We start from the raw sequence: 20,699 nt of genomic DNA, 5'->3' as shown, positions 1-20,699 counted from the left end.
ACAAATGTTAAACAAATTTTCATTGGCTATTTGGTTCAAAGGTCGACTTCTCATGTGACTTACAAAATGGCGACTCCCAGTGGTATCATTCTACATTTGATAATTTTCTTCACTTTTTCTATGGCAAATATGTATGATAATTGAACGAAAGCATTCCATTGGATATGGAAAGTGTTGAAAATGCTGGTGCTTCCTGTTTATTCAGATTGGGAGAGGAGAGAACCCATTCGATTCAAACACTCTTTAAATATTTTTGTCATCATTTGCACAGAGGCGAGTGGGAGTTGTCAAAAGCTTGTGTCGATCAATTAAATGCTGAAGGAAAATATGCCGATGTCAACATTAAAGACGTTTTACTCGATGTCATCCAGTTTCCTTTTAGTCGCAGGTAGATCAGAATAAGAAAATGAAGAATGATCATGATTCATTTACTCTGTAGTCTAACCCAGCCCTCTCCAATCATAAGATCCTCCTCTTGTAGAGAAATGTATACGTACATAATGTATATTAAAACATGTCAAAGTAGGAATGTAATTATGAAAAAAATACCTTATCGGATAAGATGAAGATTGAGGGTGCTTTAGTTACGTTGTAAATTATGTCTCGAGACTGCCACAGACAGGAAAGTTCTAATCTGATAATATAAATAATATTGATCATCTGATAACTATTGTAAATATCCCTTTATAGTAGTTGAATGAATTTTTTGCCATTCCAACTCAAAATTGACTTATTTTTCCAACATTTTATAACCTAGCCATACTGACAAATTTCATAATGAATTCCAAATGAGTTCCTAATGGACTGTTGAATAGAGACATGCTAAATATACATGGTTATCCTCTGCATGAATATCATTGTCTTCAAACAAACCTATTAACTGTGACAGTTTGCTGTTTATTAAATAAAATTTAGTATTTTATCCACTACATCCTGCAATAAATTGTGTATATATCTTCCTGGTACTGCACCATCACACTGCATCTTGATATCAAAATGATTGCAACTTAGCTATTTTTTTTTTCTTTTTTAGTGAAACAGGAACATACCTCAGGTCACCTTTACACTTGTCATGGCTCTGTTTGATGAAATACAAGACTTTGAAGAATACAACAGAGGTAATAGAAACACTCAGAGAGACAAACTTCAAACAAGTCTGAGTTCCACCCACCCCATCCCAGTGTTTCATATAAGATTTATCCAAATTTCTTATCACTTGTTGGTCTTAGGACCAGCTTATCTGCAAAATATCATGCATTATACGTTGAATACTTTGCTAACAAGCAAAACAAAATGAAATATACACAGGTACATAACTTCCTTAAAAATGGCAAAGGTAATAAAACTTGTACTTAACAAATGATGCACATGACGTATGTCACACTATTGATATTTTAGATGCCTTTGAAGGTTTTCCATTGTACAATATTGTGTATGAATTGTTTAGTCTCGTTACAGTGTCCTTGGGTCAGCAGATAAGAAAAATGAACAATGTCAATATTATAACACTTTTTTTAAAAGCATAATTGAAACTTTTCAATGTATGACCAACTTAGTCCTACTATTAGCAATCTTTAAAAGAAATATTTCTTTAAAATAATCTTATATGAAAACTTGAAAAGCATGGCAAAAAAGAGTTACAGATATTTTTACCCCTACAGTAATGTGAGTCATGATCTTGATTCAAAATCTTGTTGCAAAAGTCAAGTTATAAAGTTTAAACACTGTAATGAGATGTCAAAAAAAAGTACTCAGTGGGTCATAACACTGCATCTCCTGGAATGAGTTTGTACATCCTCATCATACCCATGGTGTTTCACAGTTTTTCTTCAAAGTCAAGTTACCAAAGACAGAGGTAGTGGTTTGGGAATACAGTGGACCTTCAGATATCCAGACGCCAGATATCCGGATGCTTCAGTTTCCGGATGAATTTTCATGGGAACTGATTTTTTTAATGTTATTTTGTCTCGTTTATCCGGAATTCCGTGTTCCGTATCCGGACGGTCTTTTTTCACCACAAAATGAATTTTTACGTTATATTTTGGTTCATTTATCCGGACGATATATTTTTAATTGGTCAGTCAACTCTGCTAAAATTTCTTTTTCAGGGTATTAATTGTTGTAAAAACACTGGCCTGGATGTTTGTTTTAAAAGATGATCACCTGCGACTTGTTATCAATGGCTTGCGGCAAGGTTAATTATAGGTCAATAAGCATGCACAAGACTCTCCCTTCTCAAACATATATTTGATACTTATTAATTAAGGAAAATAATTTTATAAGTCCATAATTTTTCAGTCGGCAAAAATATTTCTTTTACTGTCAGAATACAGTCGTAATATTTATGTATTGCTACTTATAGACATGACATCAGAGTTTTTTTTTGTGCACAGTATTTTATGCGCAAAACGAATTCTGTGATTTGATGACATTTATAAAATCACTTCATTATTACACAAGATTTCATTAATAAATCGATCTTGCTTCGGATGATTATGATTAGCATACGTATACATGTGCAGTTAATTTCACATTTAATGATATAGCATTGATGGATGTTCATATTAAATAAGACTCTACCGACAGTTTTTTTTCTCTACCAGCTCTACAGACACTTGGCTAGGAGAGGTTGATTCATAGACACTGGGAAGTAGAAATAATTAATGTTTTCACATAAACAATATTTCATCCAATGACAATGTACTTTTTTATTTTATTTAAACAAGTACTGAGTTCTAATGTATATTAAAGTATTTAAACAGTAAAACAAATTTGCTATTGCCAATGGTATGAAGGGCCGTATAACTAAAATCATGGCAATTCAGGTATTCGGACGCTTCACATATCCGTACAATTTGACTGGGAACCAAAGCGTCCAGATAAATGAGGCTCCACTGTAATTGGAGCTGCTCAGAAACATGTGTTTGCTGACTTTACTATATTATAATGACATATATATCCTTATGAATCATAAACTTTATTTCTTTTAAGGAAAAGGATTTTGAACTACTGCTAAAGGATGTTGAGTTTTCATTGATATTATTTGACGCTTGTGAATTGATACCTGCAACAATACTCAAGGTATGTGTATATGATAATATTTTACATAAAGTTTGATGAAACATACAACAGATGGAATAATTATTGTTTGGAAAAATCTGAAATGTTGATGTCTTTACATACAGGAATTGTATCAGTACCACCAGAATGTGCTTCAGCTGGAGTGTCGGGGGAACGCCCAGACCCGCAGTCCTCGTGTCCTGATCACACAACTTCTACAGACACTGCTGTCCATTCTACAACAGAATCCAGTTCTAGGCAACAGGTTAATACAGTCTCTCCATGCAAAGTCAGACCATGAACAGTACAAGAAAAACAACAAAGTACTGCAGTTACTTTATATCAAAGCCATCAGCAGTGTTCTGGATAAAATTTCCCAACCCCTTCAAGAAGTTTCGGATGTAGGGGAGAAAGTGGTAGAGAATGGAGTGGAAAACACAGTGTCATCATTGGATGATAATCTGCAAACTTTATATCAGATACTCTCACTGTTCAATCCCCATACCTATGAAAATTATCCAGAGATTAGGGAGATCTTTGGCAGGTTCTTGGAACTGTCAAGTGGAGAGAGGCCCGTACTGAATAGAAAATCACTGCTGTCAGCCCTGATAGGGGCAGAAGATAATTATTTGGTGCAGGAATTTCTGAAGCTAGAGCATGAAGTTTATGTCAAGACGTGCAGTTTTCCTTCAAATCTGAGAGATGTTGATGCTACAGAAGAAACCAGAGTGATGCTGAAAATTTCAAAAGAACAGGATACAGAGGAAGGAATGCATCAGCTGTTTATGATGTGTTATATAAACAAAGAACATTTTCTTAATATTGTTGTGGTAATTATGATTGGCCATTATTTTAACTTTTTATGAAAAAAATTAAACAGCATTCTTTTAAAAGAGAAATGATATGAGGTACCTTTTTGTAGATAAATTCAGAGAAAATCAGTTTTCCATTTCATGTTGAGTTCAGTATTTAAAAGAGAAGATGCAAAAGAATATTAAATTTTACAAGAAAAAAAAAATATTATGTTTGTATTGTTCTTGAATATACACTGTACGCATGTCTTAAAAGCTCTTAAATTCTTGTTTTAGAACACAGCAGTCCTTTTGATTAAACATGGCCTGTTTGAGGAACTGGGTCAGCTTCTATCATCAGGAATGTTTGATCACTTGAGGCCTTTTCTTCTCCTACATGGCTGGTCCTACTGTCAGACCTGTGCTCAAGCTAAGCTTCTGTTGGACACCTTAAAAAATGAACAGGTTAAGTTTCTCATTTAAAAATGATTGATTATTAGGGGGGTTTACACCAATTCGGCAATATTTTAACCTCATCTTGCCAGCATTTTACATTGAAGCCTGAAACAATGCAAAAACAATGATACTTAATTTATATTCTTTGTATATTTTGTTTCTGTATAGTTAAATCTATTTGTAGTGAAAGAGTTTCACCCATACTATACATTACTGTAGTGTTTTTTTTAACTCTTTATAGTGGAAGAGTTCCCACCCAGCACTGGAGAGTGCCTGTAATAAGTTGTCTTACCAGATTGACCTTATCAAGTGGTGTCTAGACAGAACCAAGTATGTCATTAATGCCTCATTCTTATAAAACATATGTTTAACATCTAACACTTGTGTTAGTTTCTGTAGAAGTCTGGAAAATCAAAATACACTGCAGATAAGATGTAGGATAATGTGAAAATAAATTTTATAAGTGTGAGAAAAATACAATGTATCCGCAAGATTTGCAAGAAATTTTAGCTTACAGCTAAGTATTGTTTTAGAAGCATGAAAATTTTAAAAATTTATGAACAGGAAACCTCAATGACAAAAATTATTTGTCATGTAGCGATTTTCAATTGGCAATTCTCAAATAGAAAAATGTTGCTTCTACATGTAACAGTTTTTCAGTATGGTTACACCAGGAACGATAGTCAATATCTGCATAAAAGACTATGAATACCCAGCAATCGTATTTGATGGTGACAGATTAATAAAATGAGTGGGTAAGTAAGAGGAAAATTTCTGAATTATTTTCTCTGGTCTTCTTTAGGCCACTTTTACCAGCAGCTGAGAAGGGCCAAGTAAGCTCCAATCAGAGAGCAGCGGACATGTTTACGGGACTAGAGAACCATTCTGTGTTGTACGTGCTTCATCAGTCTACACGCCTAGCTTCACTAGAGCAACAGGAAGTCCTGAACCTTCTACAAAAGAGTCCACTACAGAAAAACCCAGGTATAAGAATCCCACAATCCCATTTTTTTTGGGGATTGTTTGAGAAAATCCTGAGGTTAAGAAATTGATTTGCATAGTTTGTATTTCAAACAAAATGAAATCACAAATTCTTTGAGAATATGCGAAAATTAAGCTCATTCATATAAAATAAATATTTCCTGGAATATATGTAAAGGACACTATATCTCTGTTCTGCATGAAATGAGCTCAGAATATGGAATTCTTTTTTTTCCTCCAGATTCTAGCAAGTCAACAAAATCTGTGAGATTTCAAGCAGACAAAGAAAAGGATGAGTTTCATATCGAGAGATGGAGAGATATTTCTATCTACACTGGTTATTGTGCAATAAAAAATGTCATGGATGCTGTTTATTTTTGTGCTGAATGTGTTCATGAAAAACTAGTTCATCCAGTGCAAGAGTCCAATTCTGTAAGTCCACTGGAACACATGATTTCCAGCATGTCTTCCAGCGACTTGGGCACTTCTGATTCAGGATATAACTTTCAAGAAGAGTACTCCAAAAATGTCACTGAGAAACTCAGTAGTGCCAAAATCTATCTGAGCAAACTGCAACCATTAACATTCAGAGTAGAAATATTAGAAAATATCTTTTCGTTACTTTTTCTGTCACATGAGGAAATTCAGGAATCTTCCGCCATTTTTGATTCTGATAGTGAAACAGGAGAAGAAGACAAACGAGGAAGAAGTGAGACTATAGTGGGTGATCGTCCGAGCCTGAGTCAGAGTGCGTTGTCAGAGGGAAGCACTTCCTCACCCTCACAGAGTGTTGATGAAAGATTTGCAAGTGAGGATCTAACAGGTATTGGACAAATTGTTATTGGTAGCTACGATGAACCATTTGAAGAGACAGTTCCAGATGTCAAAGTGAAGAAAAGAGAAAGATCAGCTAGTCAAGACAATAATCGGACTGTTTATCTTCAAAGATTGAACAGTTTAAAGGAAAAGTTGGCCCAGCAGAAAGGGGGATCTGGAAATGGGAGCACACTTAGCACCGGGAGTACCAGCAGTTGTAGGAAATTTGGCTTCCTTTGTAACGAGTATCTAGTCAGAGACATTCTAGCATTATTGAAAGAGTGTCTAGTTGATCTGAGTTCTGCCAAGTTCCAAATATTAGGCAATAAGGAAACATCTGGAAAAGCTACAAAGACAGTTATAGATGTCAGTTTGGAGGAACCTCTATCACGTTTGGTCCAGTCTAGTGTGGGAAGAGATACACTACAAAGACATGCATCACAACTTCAGCAGTTTGTTAGTGAGGCTCAGTGGAGGTTCCAATTGGTTTGTCATGAAATGATTCCTCGAACCCCGGGGGTGGTCCTGGCTAAACCACTGTCTTTTTCTCTGGAGGAGAATGATGATGAGTTGGCTTTTTTTCTGCAACAAAAAAATGGTGCTACCAAACGAATAAGGAGAATTTCCTCTTCTTCAAAAGGTGTGTCTGCATGTTTGTATTACAAATTTTATCCATTATCTTTTATGTCGATATATCCATGAGCATTGGGTTTTATTCATTTCAAGTCAAGATAACATAAATCAGATGTCAGGATCAGAGAGGAATTGGCCATTAACTGGACCTGAAACATTTAGTGATGCATTTAATTGAATCTTTTTTAAAATTTATTTTAATTAGACCCAAGAGATGAAGATAACAAGTCAAACAGAAAACACAAAAGGAGACGACACAGATCTCAGACAGGACAGAAGATCCGAAAATCTCCCATTCCAATGGGGATCATATCCACTATGTTGTCCTCTTCAGAAACTCTACTGAATATGTGTATACGTAAACAAAACTTTAGCCATGCTTCTGAAGTTATCAAGGTCTGTGTACTATTGTCTTTAAATTTACAGCTGCAGTTAGTGTCAGCTATCAAATGCAAACCACAATGAGGAAATTTAGTTTAGTTCCTGTTACTGCCATATTGTTTATTAAAATAATGAATGTTATCTTAATCATCATCTAATTACTTTCTCATTTTTTGAAAACTTAATTAATTTCCTATTGAAAACTTTTATGCATATAGCTATTAAGACTGGATGACACTCCTCAAGCAAAAGAAGTCAAGTTTGCAGAATTGTTCTCTAAGTGTTCCAAGAAACTTCAACAACTTCCCTCAGGGCAAAGCCAGGCTGTGAAGCCAGGGAAACTCTCCATGAAAGGCTTGGCATCAGTGGCAGCAGCAGGAGTAGCCACTGTGTCTGTGAATAGTGTAGCAGAGGAAATTCTAAATGAAAAAGGCCTTCCCATAATTCCATGTCCAAAGTCAAGGCATGTCATACCTGTGAAATATTCAGAACTGTTTGATCAGAACAATGTGCATATGATGATTTTATTTGACGTGCTGTGCACTTCCTGCAAAAGTTGGGAAACATGTAACAGCCTAATTGACATAATCAAATCCAAGTTCAACATTAAACCCCAGAAAGTCTCAGTCTCCAATGGGGAAGACAAAAAGAAAACTGATCAGAGAATTCAAGGAATTCCTAGTCTTATTATAAAGTTCGAATCTTTGCTTCAGCTTGGTGGAGACATGGACTTAACCACAACACTTTCCCACAAAGAAACTCTATCAATGCTTTATAAACATAGCATTCAAACATTCCTTCAGACAGCAACACTCCCTCTTTTAAGAGATGACTGTTTAACATATGCTGTGATGTTGATAGAAATGAAAAAAGTCATAGATAAAACAGAACATGCATTCCAACAGCATGGCAAGATGCCACTGGAGGGGTACATCCACAGGGCACAGAAGGGTAGTTCTGAATTCAGTCCATCAAAAATTAGTCCAAGGACTAGCCCCCAAACCAGTCCCAGACCCTCCCCAAAATCTGAGGACCCCACACAGACAGATAAACCAGTGTTGCACAATGCCATGAAACATCTGATTCATGTGATGCAGAAAGAGGTCCCTAAGGGAGGGATGTGTACTGTTATGACAAGGTATGTCAAGAACTAATTACGGTATACCCCCGCTCAGAAGGAGAGGGGGGTATACTGTTTTACCCTTGTGTGTCTTTCTGTGTGTCCATCTGTCTGTGTGTCTGTCTGTCTGTAACAAATTTTTTTGTCACAGTTTTCTCAGCAACTACTGATTGCAGATGCTTGAAATTTTAGCACATTCTTTGTTTAGGCATGCCATGTGATGGGATTAATTTTTGTACGAATCCTATGTCAACTTCCTGTGTAACCGTGCGTCTGTCCATACCATACATAACATATTTTGGTCGCAGTTTTCTCAGCAACTACTAATTGCAGATGCTTGAAATTTTAGCACTTTCTTTGTTTAGGCATGTCATATGGTGGGATTAATTTTTATGAATCCTATGTCAACTTCCTGTTTATCTCCTGTTTATCTCTGCGTGTGTCCATACCATACAGAACAAATTTTCATCACATTCACATCAAAGCGGGGTATTACTTGTGAGCATTGGCTCACAGACTTGTTGTTTCTTATTGTCATAAGTTGAATATCTACAGATCATCTTAGGAATTCAGCTATTAAGATATAAATATGTAGGTTTTTTTCTAAATGCGAGTCTCCTGTGCTTGATAGTGATATCACATTATAACTTAAATAGAACATACTAGAAATAGACCATAAAAGTAGGCTAACAAATACATGTATCCATGATTGTGATATATAAATGTACGTGTACCACAGAGTCATTTTAATACATTGTTGAGGGAGGGGGAGGCATTTACATTGATTGCTAAAAATTTGTAGGTACTTAGAGCTTTTATTTTGTGGGCAGACATCTCATTATGAAGGATACCACCTGTATATCAATAATCACACAGAAAGTTAATTCCTGCATGAGGGATTTCAAAGATATCCACCAAATTAACCCCCTTTAAAATTCTGTGATTTTAGTAACTCACTAACTTCCCATATTATTCCTTGGATAGTTTAGTAATGTTATTCAATCTGAAATTAAGAAATTCAATAAAGATGGGAATAACACACACATAGTATGGATTTTAGATTAGTTTCATTTTAATTTTCTGTTGATTGTACCCAACAGAACACCTCCGTCTTCAGTAGGGAGCAGGGACTATTTACAACACTTGTATGATCATCTAAAGGGTCTGGCCTTTGTGGTGGCTGAAACAGAAGCAAAAGCTAGTGGTAAGCTTCCACATTAATATACAGATTTTTCTACTCTCCCAAAAAAACTCATCTGTTTCAAAAATATTTTTTTAATGAAAATTAATTCTATTAAAATTACCTATGCTTATTTTGCTGATTTCTTAATTTGAAGGTTTTTCTTAATTGCTTGATAAATATTTGTACTGTTTATTTGCAGATTTATTTAAAGGAACTTTGTTTTTAATTTCAGATTCTGTAATAACACCTAAGAACTACTTCCATATGCTGTCTGAGGGACCTATTGAGACTCTAGGGAGATTAATGTTTTCTTTGAGAATTTTCCCTGAGAAGTAATATATTTATTACTTTCATAATTCACAATAAAGTCAAATATAGAAGTTCATTATACATGTACACACATCATGAATACATATTAATTTAGAGTGCATTGATAAACATTTTTTTTTATTCAATCAAATATGATATATACTGTAGGATTAAAATGAATACATTACACAAGCATTGGGTTTTTCGAATAACATTTTTTTGTTTATGAAGGTTGGAGAAGGTGGCCAAGAGACTGAGTTTGAGTCTGACTCAGATTATTGTTCAGAGCTGTTGTACCAACATTCCTAGTAAACTTTGCCTTAAACAAGGTGAGTGTTTTACCTAATAAAGCAAAGAAAGATAAATTGGTTGTTTATTAAGACACCCATGATTTGCACCAATTTTCAAAGTTGCTTTTAAGCAATGAAAACCACATTATTCATTCATCTTATAACAATTTTGGTACATTTTTAAAGTAAGATACATAATTCTTTTTATTTTCATTTATATTTTTTTTTTTTTTAGTTTTTTTTTTCAACTTTTTGTGTTGCAGTGGTTAAGTTTTGTGAAACCAATCATAGATTAATGAAGTGTTTTTGGTCACATTTCGCCTTCGCGCAGCTTCCTCCATGGTTAAATTTTCAAATGTGGAGAACCCAGCTTGTTAAGTGTACATGTATGTCCAGTTCACACCTCAATTTGCGGTTTGACATGAACTAAATACATGTGACCCAGATGATTTTAAAATGTTTAAATAAGTGGAGGGTGGTCAAAGAAAAACACATTTGGATACAATGTATTGGGATCACTGAGTTAAAGGTCAAGGTCAACATTCCTCAACTATTTTACAAACTAATGATTCCATTTTTCGTTCAAAAAGTAAATGACTGAGAAGTAAAAGTTGATTATTGAATATGGGGTCACTTAATCAAATGTCAGGATCAAAAGTTTTAAAATACTTCACCAGTCATCCAATAAATTTTCATTTTTAAATAGGTTCCCTCTCCCCTTCTTATAGTAAACTGCATATTTACATGTACATTGTACTTGTAACTGCAGTTTTTGTCACACACATATTTCGGTTTCTTTTGAACTTTTGTCATAGGATACTTTTTAATTGTACATGTGTATTTTGATTTCATTTTTCTGAATAAAGGAAGAAAGTTTGTTACTATGTTTTGATTTAATTTTTCAGTATCAAAGAGGAAAGTGTCTGAGAGACAATCAGAAAAAAGATTGGCTTCCTTGCCAGAAGGACCAGAGGCAATTGTGCGGAGCATCCTAACTCGTCTCTTGCATCTCATGAAAGATGTCACCACAAACACAAATCCTAAGGGTGTTTTTGACATTTCTTGTGCCAAATGTCTAATCAGACTTCCAGAATATAGGGAAATTGTATCAGGAACTAAGTGTTTCAGAGAACTTGATTTAAATTCATTAAAATCCAGGGAAGAAAAGCTATGTTTTTATGGTAATTTACAAAATCTTATGTTTCTTCACATGTGCTTGGATGATATTGACAAATCTACCTCCAATACAGAAGATCTCAATGAGAAGATTTATTGTGAGTTGTGTGGAATTGAGAAAATTGTACAAATGAGTCTTTTCAGCTATAATATTGGACAGCTGGGAAGAGTAAGGTAAGAAGATGAAAATATCCTTTAGCATACAGTGTAGTTATGTAGTAGGATTAATAGAATTTGCTTTAGGGTCCATTTCAGTTTTGATTGCAAATATAAAAACAAATACTGTATGTTATTGGAAAAATACATTATTTAAGCATCTGTATAAATAATGTTAGATAGTTATTACATGTACAAATGAGGAAAAAACATTGTTTTGGATTTTGTGGAATATATGTGTAGAATTATTGTTGTACATGTATATTCTTTTTTTACCAATTAATACTTACAATAAGATTGTGTATCAGTGGATTTTGTTGAAATTTTTCAGCCTGTTTGATTTAAAGTTTATTTTGAATCGATGTGGACTTCCACCCCCATCAGAGTTTGAAGACATCCTAAAGAATAGAATGTTGGGTAAATATGATGGATGGCATTGAAAATTTACAAATTAAAAAGCAGCTGCATCCGTCTTGTACATTATTTTTTCATTTGATGATGTCAGTGTTTTTGTTTTGGCTTCCACAGAGCTAAATAAAAGTGATCCCTGGTTTAACTTTGCACTATATCCGGAGCCTCGACTTCTGTTTGTGACCACCACATGCTCCGAGTCCTCACCTCCATTACAGGTTATTCTTTTATCATATCTTTTGCTTGCATAATTTTTTATAAAATTATTGAGGAACATTCTTTCAATATTCTGATGATGGGTGCATCTTTATCTTTTACTTTCTGTCATACGTATATCTGCATTTGTAGATAATACTTGTACATGTATTTCTGTTAATTTTCTTTCAGGTTCTTAACCCAGAGCTAGTCAAAAGTCAGTTGCAGTCTGCCATGAGAGAATATTTAACACACTGTGTAGAGATTGACAAGGATGACAATACAGTAAGAATGGTCAAGATTACATGTGGGAGATAATTGAGTTTTACTAATTGACCAGATTGTCAGAGTCTATACTTTGAGTCATAAGATTACATGTGTTTATATGATATAGATTATCTTTTTCATCAGTCATTAAGGCAAGCAACCAAAATAATCATTCTTTCATTTGTCTTTCAAAATGTCCCTCAATACTTGATATCACATTAACCCCATAAGTATAGAGGACAGATGAGGGAAAACATCAATACATTTCTAGTTAACATTTTTATATTTCCCCCTTAGATCACCCTTCCTGAGCTGTTGATGTGGTATAGACACGATTTCAGCAGTGAACAGGAAACATTTACAGCAGAACATGAGGGAATCCTACACGTAGTGGAGGGGCACACCACGGGGTCAACACAGGCAGTACTGAGAGAGATGTTACAAATGGACAAGGTTCATGGATACTCAGAGAGTATTGGTAAGTATACTGACTGGAAAGGGGGTAGTGAACAATAATTGAAATTTGTGCTGATATTTAGCTGATGTGACTTTGTACAATGAAAATTATGCAAATTTGAAAATGTATGTACAATCAGACCTTGTTATCTCGGACTCAATGGGACCAAGAAAAAACTTTAAGATATCCAAGTATTCAAGATATCCAGGGTAAAATACTTTAAAGAATAAGAGACTGGGATTTCGAAGTGACTATGACATATCCATGGTATTCAAGACATAGGTGTTCAAGATGCCAAAGTTTAATTGTATTTGAAAAAAATTATTCAAAAATCAGCCTAATTTATTTAGGCCAATAAAATTTTGAGATAAAAATTGCAAAATACCTCTAGATTTTTAAGCTCATTAAAATTCTCTTTCAGATACAGCTGGAAGGAAGGAACTTCCTTTTAAAGTTTTAACTGATAAATTCCATTATAACTTTCTGGTAAAGTTTGACAATGAAACAAGAAGTCTGAGGTCAATTTCATCCTCACCTGCACTGGCTGTCCACAAAACCCACAGAAGAGTTACCTCCCTTCCCAAAAATCTTGACCTTTCATTTGAACACAGTGGTGGAAGTAAAAAAGCGACCCCTATGAAATACCAGTTAACACCCCTAACACTGGAGTACATCAAAGATGAGAGCCCTCTAGTGGCCACTTTGGTCAGTCTTGTGTGCATGGATGAGTTAGATGATATAGAGGAACACCTGAATGTTGACCATTTCACAGGAAGTTTAAGGAGCCGTTCCTCCTCAGAGATGAGTCTGGTGGACATTAAAAGCTATAGGTATCAGAGACTGACCAGGGACTATCCCATACTAAATGGACACATTCTGAGCTACGTTATACCTATTGCAGGGGCAGAGGATCCTGAAATATTGGGCAGTGCCGACCCCATTCTGAAATTCATTTCCAACAATATCTCAGACAGAGTGAAAGTTTGTATGCTCAATTTACACACCAGCAAGGAGTTTCAGTCTGTGTTGATGAAATTATTAGAGGATCTGACTAAAGAGGGAAAATGGTTGACTGTGATATCACTACTAGAGGGCATTCCAATTATTGTTACTAGGCAACAACCTCAACTCTGCGTTCTCCATGACTTTGCCTTGGCTTGTTGTGTGACTGAATTGATCAGAGGGAATCAATCATTAAACGAATCCCAAACGAACAAAGTTGTCTGTTGTGTGCACAAATTCATAGACAAAGAAAAATTTGTTCATTTGTTGCTCTCTGTTTATAAAAGTCTGCCTCTGGATGAGTGTTGTGAACTTTTTGACCTGGCATTCTATCTCCAGTCTCACGAATCTCTGCATTCAGCTGTAAAAACAAAAATACAGGAATTAAAGATGTTTCTTAGGGTAAGCTGACAAAAAGTTTTAATGGGAATAATTAGTTTTGTTTGTTTCTTGAATATTCTAAAATCACATGCACATTTATATGCATACGTAATGGCAAAGTGCAGTGTAATATTGCTGTTCATCTTGCTATAACTTCAATTTTTCTACTTTCTTTAACATGCAGATAACAGAATGTGCCAAAACTCTGCAGTTTAAGATTTCCAGTGGGACATCCTTTGATAAGCTAGACAAAACAGACATTGACAGTTTGGAACAGTTGACAGAATGGAGAAATGTTCAGTCTCCCAAACAAGCCAGTACAGTGTTGTCTGTCCTACTGCGGACTGGAGATTACGAGACAGCCAGACAGTGGTGTGGATTTGTCAACTTCCCCGAGCAAAAGTATCTGGTAAATATCTAATTATCTGATTCTTGAAGAATACTATAAACTTTTTCTTGTTATACATATTGTGTGATTGTATCTTTTCATTTCTTAAAAAACAAATTTAAAGTAATGTACATGTAGCAAATCTTTTGATGCATACTTATTTACTTAAATCCTTACCTTTGCTTTTATAGATGCATGCAATAGTAATCGTTACAAGATAAATTTTAATTGTAGGATGTCGTTGAACATCAACTTTTCACTCTTCTTGAAAATTCCAAATCAGATTCAACAAAATCTTTTATGGTGAGTCCACATGTATGTGAATGCTAGAAAATTGTCATAAGTTTGTCTTTTCATCTACATAAATTCAGTTTGTTTTTGTCCTCTCACATTTGAAGCATTTGTGGTCGAGGAACAGTTTCTTGCTACAGTTTGAGGTGGTTTCTTAGATATTCTTTGTGTGCTTTTTTTCATTAATGTTAAAAGTGGATATGAACTCTAGTGTAATGACTGTTTCCATCAGATTTTGGAGGAATTAAAACAGACAAATGAGAAGGACTGTTACAAAATTTGTGAGAATTTGCTTGGGAAATTGACCAATCAGAAAGACCGTTTGTTTGTTGTAAGTTACATGATGGAGCACCTGACTGGTGTGTTAACAGAGGAGAGGACAGATGAACTTCATCAGACAAAGATAGGATGTGATGTAAGTTCATTTTAAAAAAACTCACTGTAAACAAACTATTATTCTGTACAAGATTTATTTGCATTCCATTAGTTTGAAATCCATCTACCACATTTAATTGGAATTAATTCAATGGATTGTGGTGATAAATATTTGTAGATACCAGGCATTTCCTGCAAGTGAATAAAAATTGGTTTTCAGTAACTTTTTTTTATGAGAGATAGAGGGGGACACATTTCATTTGATAGTAGAAGAAATTTTCTGCAAAATGTATCTTTTTTGTTTAATTAAAAGAGTAAAGACTTTTGCATATTCGATAAAAATTACATGCATTATAATTTGTTAATTGAATTAAGGACATACGCAACAAAGTTCGAACTTTATTGTCTTTTTCCCTGGAATTGAAGAGTTCCAATACTACAGGAACTGTGTGCTACATTTTAATGTCTATATATGCTATTGTACACTTCTTCTAAAACAAGTTTGGATAAACAAAACATCTAGAATATATGTTCAGTAATTTTTGTATATTTATCTTTGAATTATACAAGAATTTTCATCAATTGATATCTTTTCAAAACCCCTGGTAATGCATGCTGATTTTTTGTATACGAACATCTGGTGGCACTATAATCTTATATTAAGAATATCTTGAAAAATTATCAGTAGGTAAGGTACGTTGCATATGTCCTTAAATCAATTCAAAAGTACTCCATAATTTGATCAATTCCTTTTGGGTCTACTTTGAAATTTTTGATTTGTGTTAACTGTACCCACATCTAACAATGAATTTTGTAAAGTCAGTATACAATCTTTAATAAACTTGTAATTTTATATACAGATGTTGTTGTGTATGCCAGAGAACTTTGTGCATGAATACTGTCACCTAGTGGCTGAACCAAAGCTGATGTTGGAGCAGTTATTGATGAACATGAAGGTAACACGTACTGTAGATTACTTGGATATTTAATCCATCTTCATTATAAAGTTCTTCAATAGGAAGTGCTAGTTGAAAAGTAATTTAACTACTCCATATGGAACTGTTGATATAAGGAAAAAGTTAATGATTTTGATATTGTTGATGATAGGTAGAATTAGCCAGCACAGCATTCCAGAAAGTTCATTTTGAATTGGAAAAGCTAAGAAATGTGGGGCAGAGGTTTACACAGCAGGACTTTAATACACTGATAGCAGAGTACGCAACAAAGGCTTTAGAATTTATTGTGATCCAGTATGCTGAATCAGGTATCTTTTAACATCAGTTTAATATATTGCATAGGTGGAATCATATTAAATTAATTAATAATTTGTTAATGAATATATTGGTTGATGTAAAAAAAATGATGGAATAAATGTAATGTAATTCAGAGTTATACAGTAAAATACACCTAAAGGGCCAGGGCTGAACAATGTTGATTTGTTTTTATCATATTTTGTTATATCCTTTAAGTTCATGATATGTTTTAAAACTACAGGGAATGAAAATGACTTTGATAAAATTATAAATTTATTTTAAGCTGTAATTGTAAATTCATTATATAAGTACATGTACAGTATGTTCACTTTATCTATGTTTTGCTGTACATGTACTTTTTATACCCCCGCTTGAAAGTGTGTGGGGGGTGGGGGTGGGGGTATGGTGATGGGGGTATCCATCTGTACATCCCTCCGTTACACTTCTGTGTACACCTTTTTTGGAAAGGGTGGGTGTCATTTTGTGAGCTCATTGCTCACAGTATATCTAGTTTTAAGTTTGTATTTTAGAAAAGGACCGATCTCAATCACAACAGTCCATTTCCTCCAATGCCTCCTCGGACAAGCTGGATGGGGCACCAGACAAGTCTCCCACAAAGAGAACCAGTTTAACTGAGTCTGTGAGGGTCAGGAGGAGCATTGATTATACAGGTAGAAGACATATTAAAATTCTTAGTCCTCAAATTCCTCCCTTTGTGATCCTGAAAAGTAGCATTTATTTCCTTTATGTCCAAAAACTGTTCTGTGTTATAGTGATTAGATGGATATATTTTTAAGGTTCCTCCACCCACTGATAAGAGAGATAACTCTCATTTGGATAAATTACAGTATTATTGTTTAGTATCAAGACCATTTCAAATTTTGCCCTGCTTGGTATGCTGAAATGAGTGCATTTAATTTTTATTTCATTTTGAAAATCACTAGCTTTGAAATGATAATTTATCTGAGTGAACTGAGAAATGATAAACCATAATTATAGCTGACAAAAATTATAGCCATGTGATATACCCATGTTACAAAAGTGAGAACAGTGGAGGAAAAATTGTACTTTGATACTTACAATATATATACATGTACATGTCTGTACTAGAAAGGTAAAATGTACTGTGGAAGTGTCATTGCATGGACAAGGTGAACATTGTAATCTTTAATTTCTTTTGTTCGTAGAATTAGATCTTAGTCTCAAAGATCTATGTACATACTTAAATCTGCTACATTATATCTTCTCTAATTGTCAGATTTATTGATTAAGTATCCCAAAGCAGCAGGTAGACTGTATTTTTTACTTGTGTTAGTTGAGAGTTTATGCTTCTGCTTAAAATGTTTTCCTATCTTCACTTGTTACTTATACTATGACAGTGAAACTTTGGTATCTCAAATTTAGGAGAACTGACAAAAAAGTTGAAGATATCTGTGTGTTTGAGATAACATACTGTGGAATCATCATTGTTTGTGGGGGACCAATGTTCGTGGTTCACCCTTACCCACCAATTTACATCCCCACGAACATTTATTTTGTAAATATATTGGTTCATTAAATTGATTCATTAAATCTACACTATAAACGAGTAACCTATGAAATTAAGTCCCCACGAACAAGTAAGATTTTGCTTGCCCATGAACATTGACCCCCACATATTAAAATGATTCCACAGTAGTAGAAATTCAGATTGTAGTTTGTACTGTAGCTTTGGCATATTCTTGGTATTGTAATCAACAAATCAGTGATAGAGATACCAAAGTTCTGCTGTACATGAATGATTCATGTGTGAATAAAAGTCTAGACATAAAATCAATTTACTGAACTAAATATGTATATTTATTTTGAATATGTATAAATAAACCTAGAATACTCCCATGCAGGGTTCTTTATTGTTACATGTAGTAAAACATTTGCAATATTGCAACTAGGGATCATTTGACTAATATTATGACTTACAGGTTAAGTATGATGTAAAGTATAAACTGAATTTCTCTTCTCTCCTGGGCATGGAATCATTTCATTGTCTTTTTATTTATGAGAACTTTATTTTCGCATAATTACCTGAGAGCTTCTGCTTGCAAAAGTTTCATTCTCGCATATATTAGTATAATTAAAGACTATATAGAGCAATAACTGAAATTTGTGAAAATTTTGCCTTGCTTATAAAAACCAAATAACAATCTCGCAAAAATAAGGTGTTGCGAAAATTAAGTAATCTACAGTAGTTCTTGTAGTTTATATTTCTTTTTTTATTTTCATTTATCTTTGCCAGGCTTTCAAATACTATCAAAAGGGTTTTATGAAAATTCATTGTTATATTTGTTTGAGTTCAAGTATAGGATAAAAATATAGTATATTTTCCTTTGTGTTATGGAACATTAAGTTTTACAGTATTCAAATTTTATTCGAGCATATGAATAATTTAATTCTAGGGCACATTCCAGTTTAATATTTGATGTGAAATTCATTTGGATAATTATTCCTAATATTTCAGGTAAAAATAGAGGCTTTCTAAGTAACAGTCCAAATATAGGTTCCCCTGTCACAAGGACCACCAAGTCCAACAAGTTTGTAATGCCAGCTGAGCCCCCACCTAAAGAAAAATGGCAGCCAGATAGTGCCACGCAGACGTGTATGGTCTGCCAAGTAGAGCGGTTCAGTATGGTTAGTGTTCAACCAATGTGTTTTTGTACTCTGCTTTATCAAAATGATTTTTTTTAATGGTGAAAAATTTCAAACAGTGCATCTTTGAAATGGTGTGATGACTAAATCAATATAAACAAAGAAAATTATACTTTTTTAAAAAGAGTGTTGGAAGACACAAAAGAAAAATATGCATGTTTGAGCTTTGACACATCTGTACTTAAAATTTCTTAATTTGACCTTTAACTTCAGTCACTTTGTCAAGGTCAAAGTAGGGATACTTGAGATTCTTGTCCAAGCCATAATTTTTTGGGGGGAAATGGTTGCATAAATTTGTAAAGATATAATGTTTTAGTTTCATTCAAATATCCCTTGATGTATTAGAATTTTCCACTGTACGATGCCTCATTTTATGATAAAACTTTTATTTTCAGTTTAACAGAAGACATCACTGTCGGCGTTGTGGCAGAGTTGTCTGCTCTTCCTGTTCAACAAAAACTTCACAAGTCAGTGGTATGGAGGTTAGGACTTGTGATGATTGTTATTCCCAGCTGTTCAGTCCAAGGTAAAGTACAATTAAAGTACAGGGTATAAAGTACAATTAAAGTACAAGGTATATACAATGTCCTATTAGAATAGATTGATTGATTACATGTAATTGTATGTTGTTTTACGTCCCGTTTGAGAATTTTTCACTCATATAGAGACATCACCATATACCGGTGAAGAGCTTCAAATTTAGACCTTTACTCGGCACTCAGGGCCATTGAGCAGTGAGGGTTCTTTATCGTGCCAACACCTACTGTGACACGGGGCCTCAGTTTTGAAGGTCTCATCCGAAGGACCCCCTATTAGAATAGAAGATACACTTACAGTGTTTGAATTTTAAGAAAATATTCCATTTACATGGACATGTACAGAAACAACTGACAAAGTACAATTTCAAGAGCATTTCTTGAATGCATTAACCACAAACTAAAGCTGTGGGAAATTTATACTAGTTCTGTAGAAAGCTTAAAGCTATGAAAAATTTTCCCACATAGGGAAGAAAGAATTATCAAAGCTTGAGAGACATTAAATACATGTACCAACAATTTTGAGAAAGTGTATTTAACCCTGTGAGTAATGTATAACAGCGTACTAACCCCCCCCCCCCCCTTTGGAAAAATAACCAGTTTTACAATGCATTGTTTTGTTTAAATCATACAATATATGCAATACAATCAGCATTGATATTTAAGGAAAATGTTTCATGTTTTAGTCTTTTTTTTTTCTCTTAAACACAAAGGAAACCTGAAGTAGAGATTTACCAGCAGTCATCAGAAAACTTGTCTGGCTCCAGTCTGACATCTCGAACATTCAGCTCAAACTTTCCCATAATTCCAGAGCATGGCGAGTCACTCAATCTCACTGATGCCATGCATCATTCAGAGCTGATATGGAAACTAAAACCTGGTGATGCAGGTCACAATAAAATGGTTCGGGAGGATTTCTATTATGAACAGGTAAATATAAAAGCACTGTCAAGTAGTCAAATGTATCCAGGTAAATTGCTTCTTTAAAATGAGAACCAATTACATGTACTTGTTATACAAACCTAGTATCCATGTAAGTTTCTATGATTAAAAATATAGTACAGCATGATCTGCATTGAAAAATTCTTTAAATGAAATCAAATATA

At 34.2% G+C, this 20,699-nt stretch overlaps 1 protein-coding gene across 1 annotated transcript in view; it reads left to right on the top strand.

Annotated features, from left to right (window-relative positions):
• Nucleotides 1-69: 69 nt before the first annotated feature.
• LOC133172123 (zinc finger FYVE domain-containing protein 26-like) overlaps nucleotides 70-20,699 on the top strand; it is a 28,709-nt gene continuing 8,079 nt past the window's right edge. Inside the window, exons 1-28 of the mRNA XM_061306946.1 lie at nucleotides 70-388; nucleotides 1,034-1,118; nucleotides 2,992-3,081; nucleotides 3,186-3,890; nucleotides 4,149-4,316; nucleotides 4,549-4,637; nucleotides 5,110-5,291; nucleotides 5,530-6,744; nucleotides 6,943-7,133; nucleotides 7,337-8,256; nucleotides 9,339-9,442; nucleotides 9,654-9,753; nucleotides 9,962-10,059; nucleotides 10,926-11,370; nucleotides 11,684-11,769; nucleotides 11,881-11,981; nucleotides 12,151-12,243; nucleotides 12,523-12,703; nucleotides 13,104-14,086; nucleotides 14,250-14,474; nucleotides 14,688-14,756; nucleotides 14,977-15,159; nucleotides 15,980-16,075; nucleotides 16,227-16,383; nucleotides 16,903-17,043; nucleotides 18,870-19,039; nucleotides 19,453-19,583; nucleotides 20,307-20,523. Coding sequence (XP_061162930.1) covers nucleotides 165-388; nucleotides 1,034-1,118; nucleotides 2,992-3,081; nucleotides 3,186-3,890; nucleotides 4,149-4,316; nucleotides 4,549-4,637; nucleotides 5,110-5,291; nucleotides 5,530-6,744; nucleotides 6,943-7,133; nucleotides 7,337-8,256; nucleotides 9,339-9,442; nucleotides 9,654-9,753; nucleotides 9,962-10,059; nucleotides 10,926-11,370; nucleotides 11,684-11,769; nucleotides 11,881-11,981; nucleotides 12,151-12,243; nucleotides 12,523-12,703; nucleotides 13,104-14,086; nucleotides 14,250-14,474; nucleotides 14,688-14,756; nucleotides 14,977-15,159; nucleotides 15,980-16,075; nucleotides 16,227-16,383; nucleotides 16,903-17,043; nucleotides 18,870-19,039; nucleotides 19,453-19,583; nucleotides 20,307-20,523 — 7,449 coding nt within the window. The 5' untranslated portion in view covers nucleotides 70-164. The remainder of the gene's footprint in view (nucleotides 389-1,033; nucleotides 1,119-2,991; nucleotides 3,082-3,185; nucleotides 3,891-4,148; nucleotides 4,317-4,548; nucleotides 4,638-5,109; nucleotides 5,292-5,529; nucleotides 6,745-6,942; nucleotides 7,134-7,336; nucleotides 8,257-9,338; nucleotides 9,443-9,653; nucleotides 9,754-9,961; nucleotides 10,060-10,925; nucleotides 11,371-11,683; nucleotides 11,770-11,880; nucleotides 11,982-12,150; nucleotides 12,244-12,522; nucleotides 12,704-13,103; nucleotides 14,087-14,249; nucleotides 14,475-14,687; nucleotides 14,757-14,976; nucleotides 15,160-15,979; nucleotides 16,076-16,226; nucleotides 16,384-16,902; nucleotides 17,044-18,869; nucleotides 19,040-19,452; nucleotides 19,584-20,306; nucleotides 20,524-20,699) is intronic.

The sequence above is a fragment of the Saccostrea echinata genome, unplaced genomic scaffold (assembly GCF_033153115.1).
Source record: "Saccostrea echinata isolate AGI-Se365-2 ecotype Australia unplaced genomic scaffold, CSIRO_AGI_Sech_v1 ptg000002l, whole genome shotgun sequence".
Lineage (NCBI taxonomy): Eukaryota > Metazoa > Mollusca > Bivalvia > Ostreida > Ostreidae > Saccostrea > Saccostrea echinata.
Note: the sequence above shows the minus strand (reverse complement) of the source record. Positions and strands in the feature narration are given on the sequence as shown.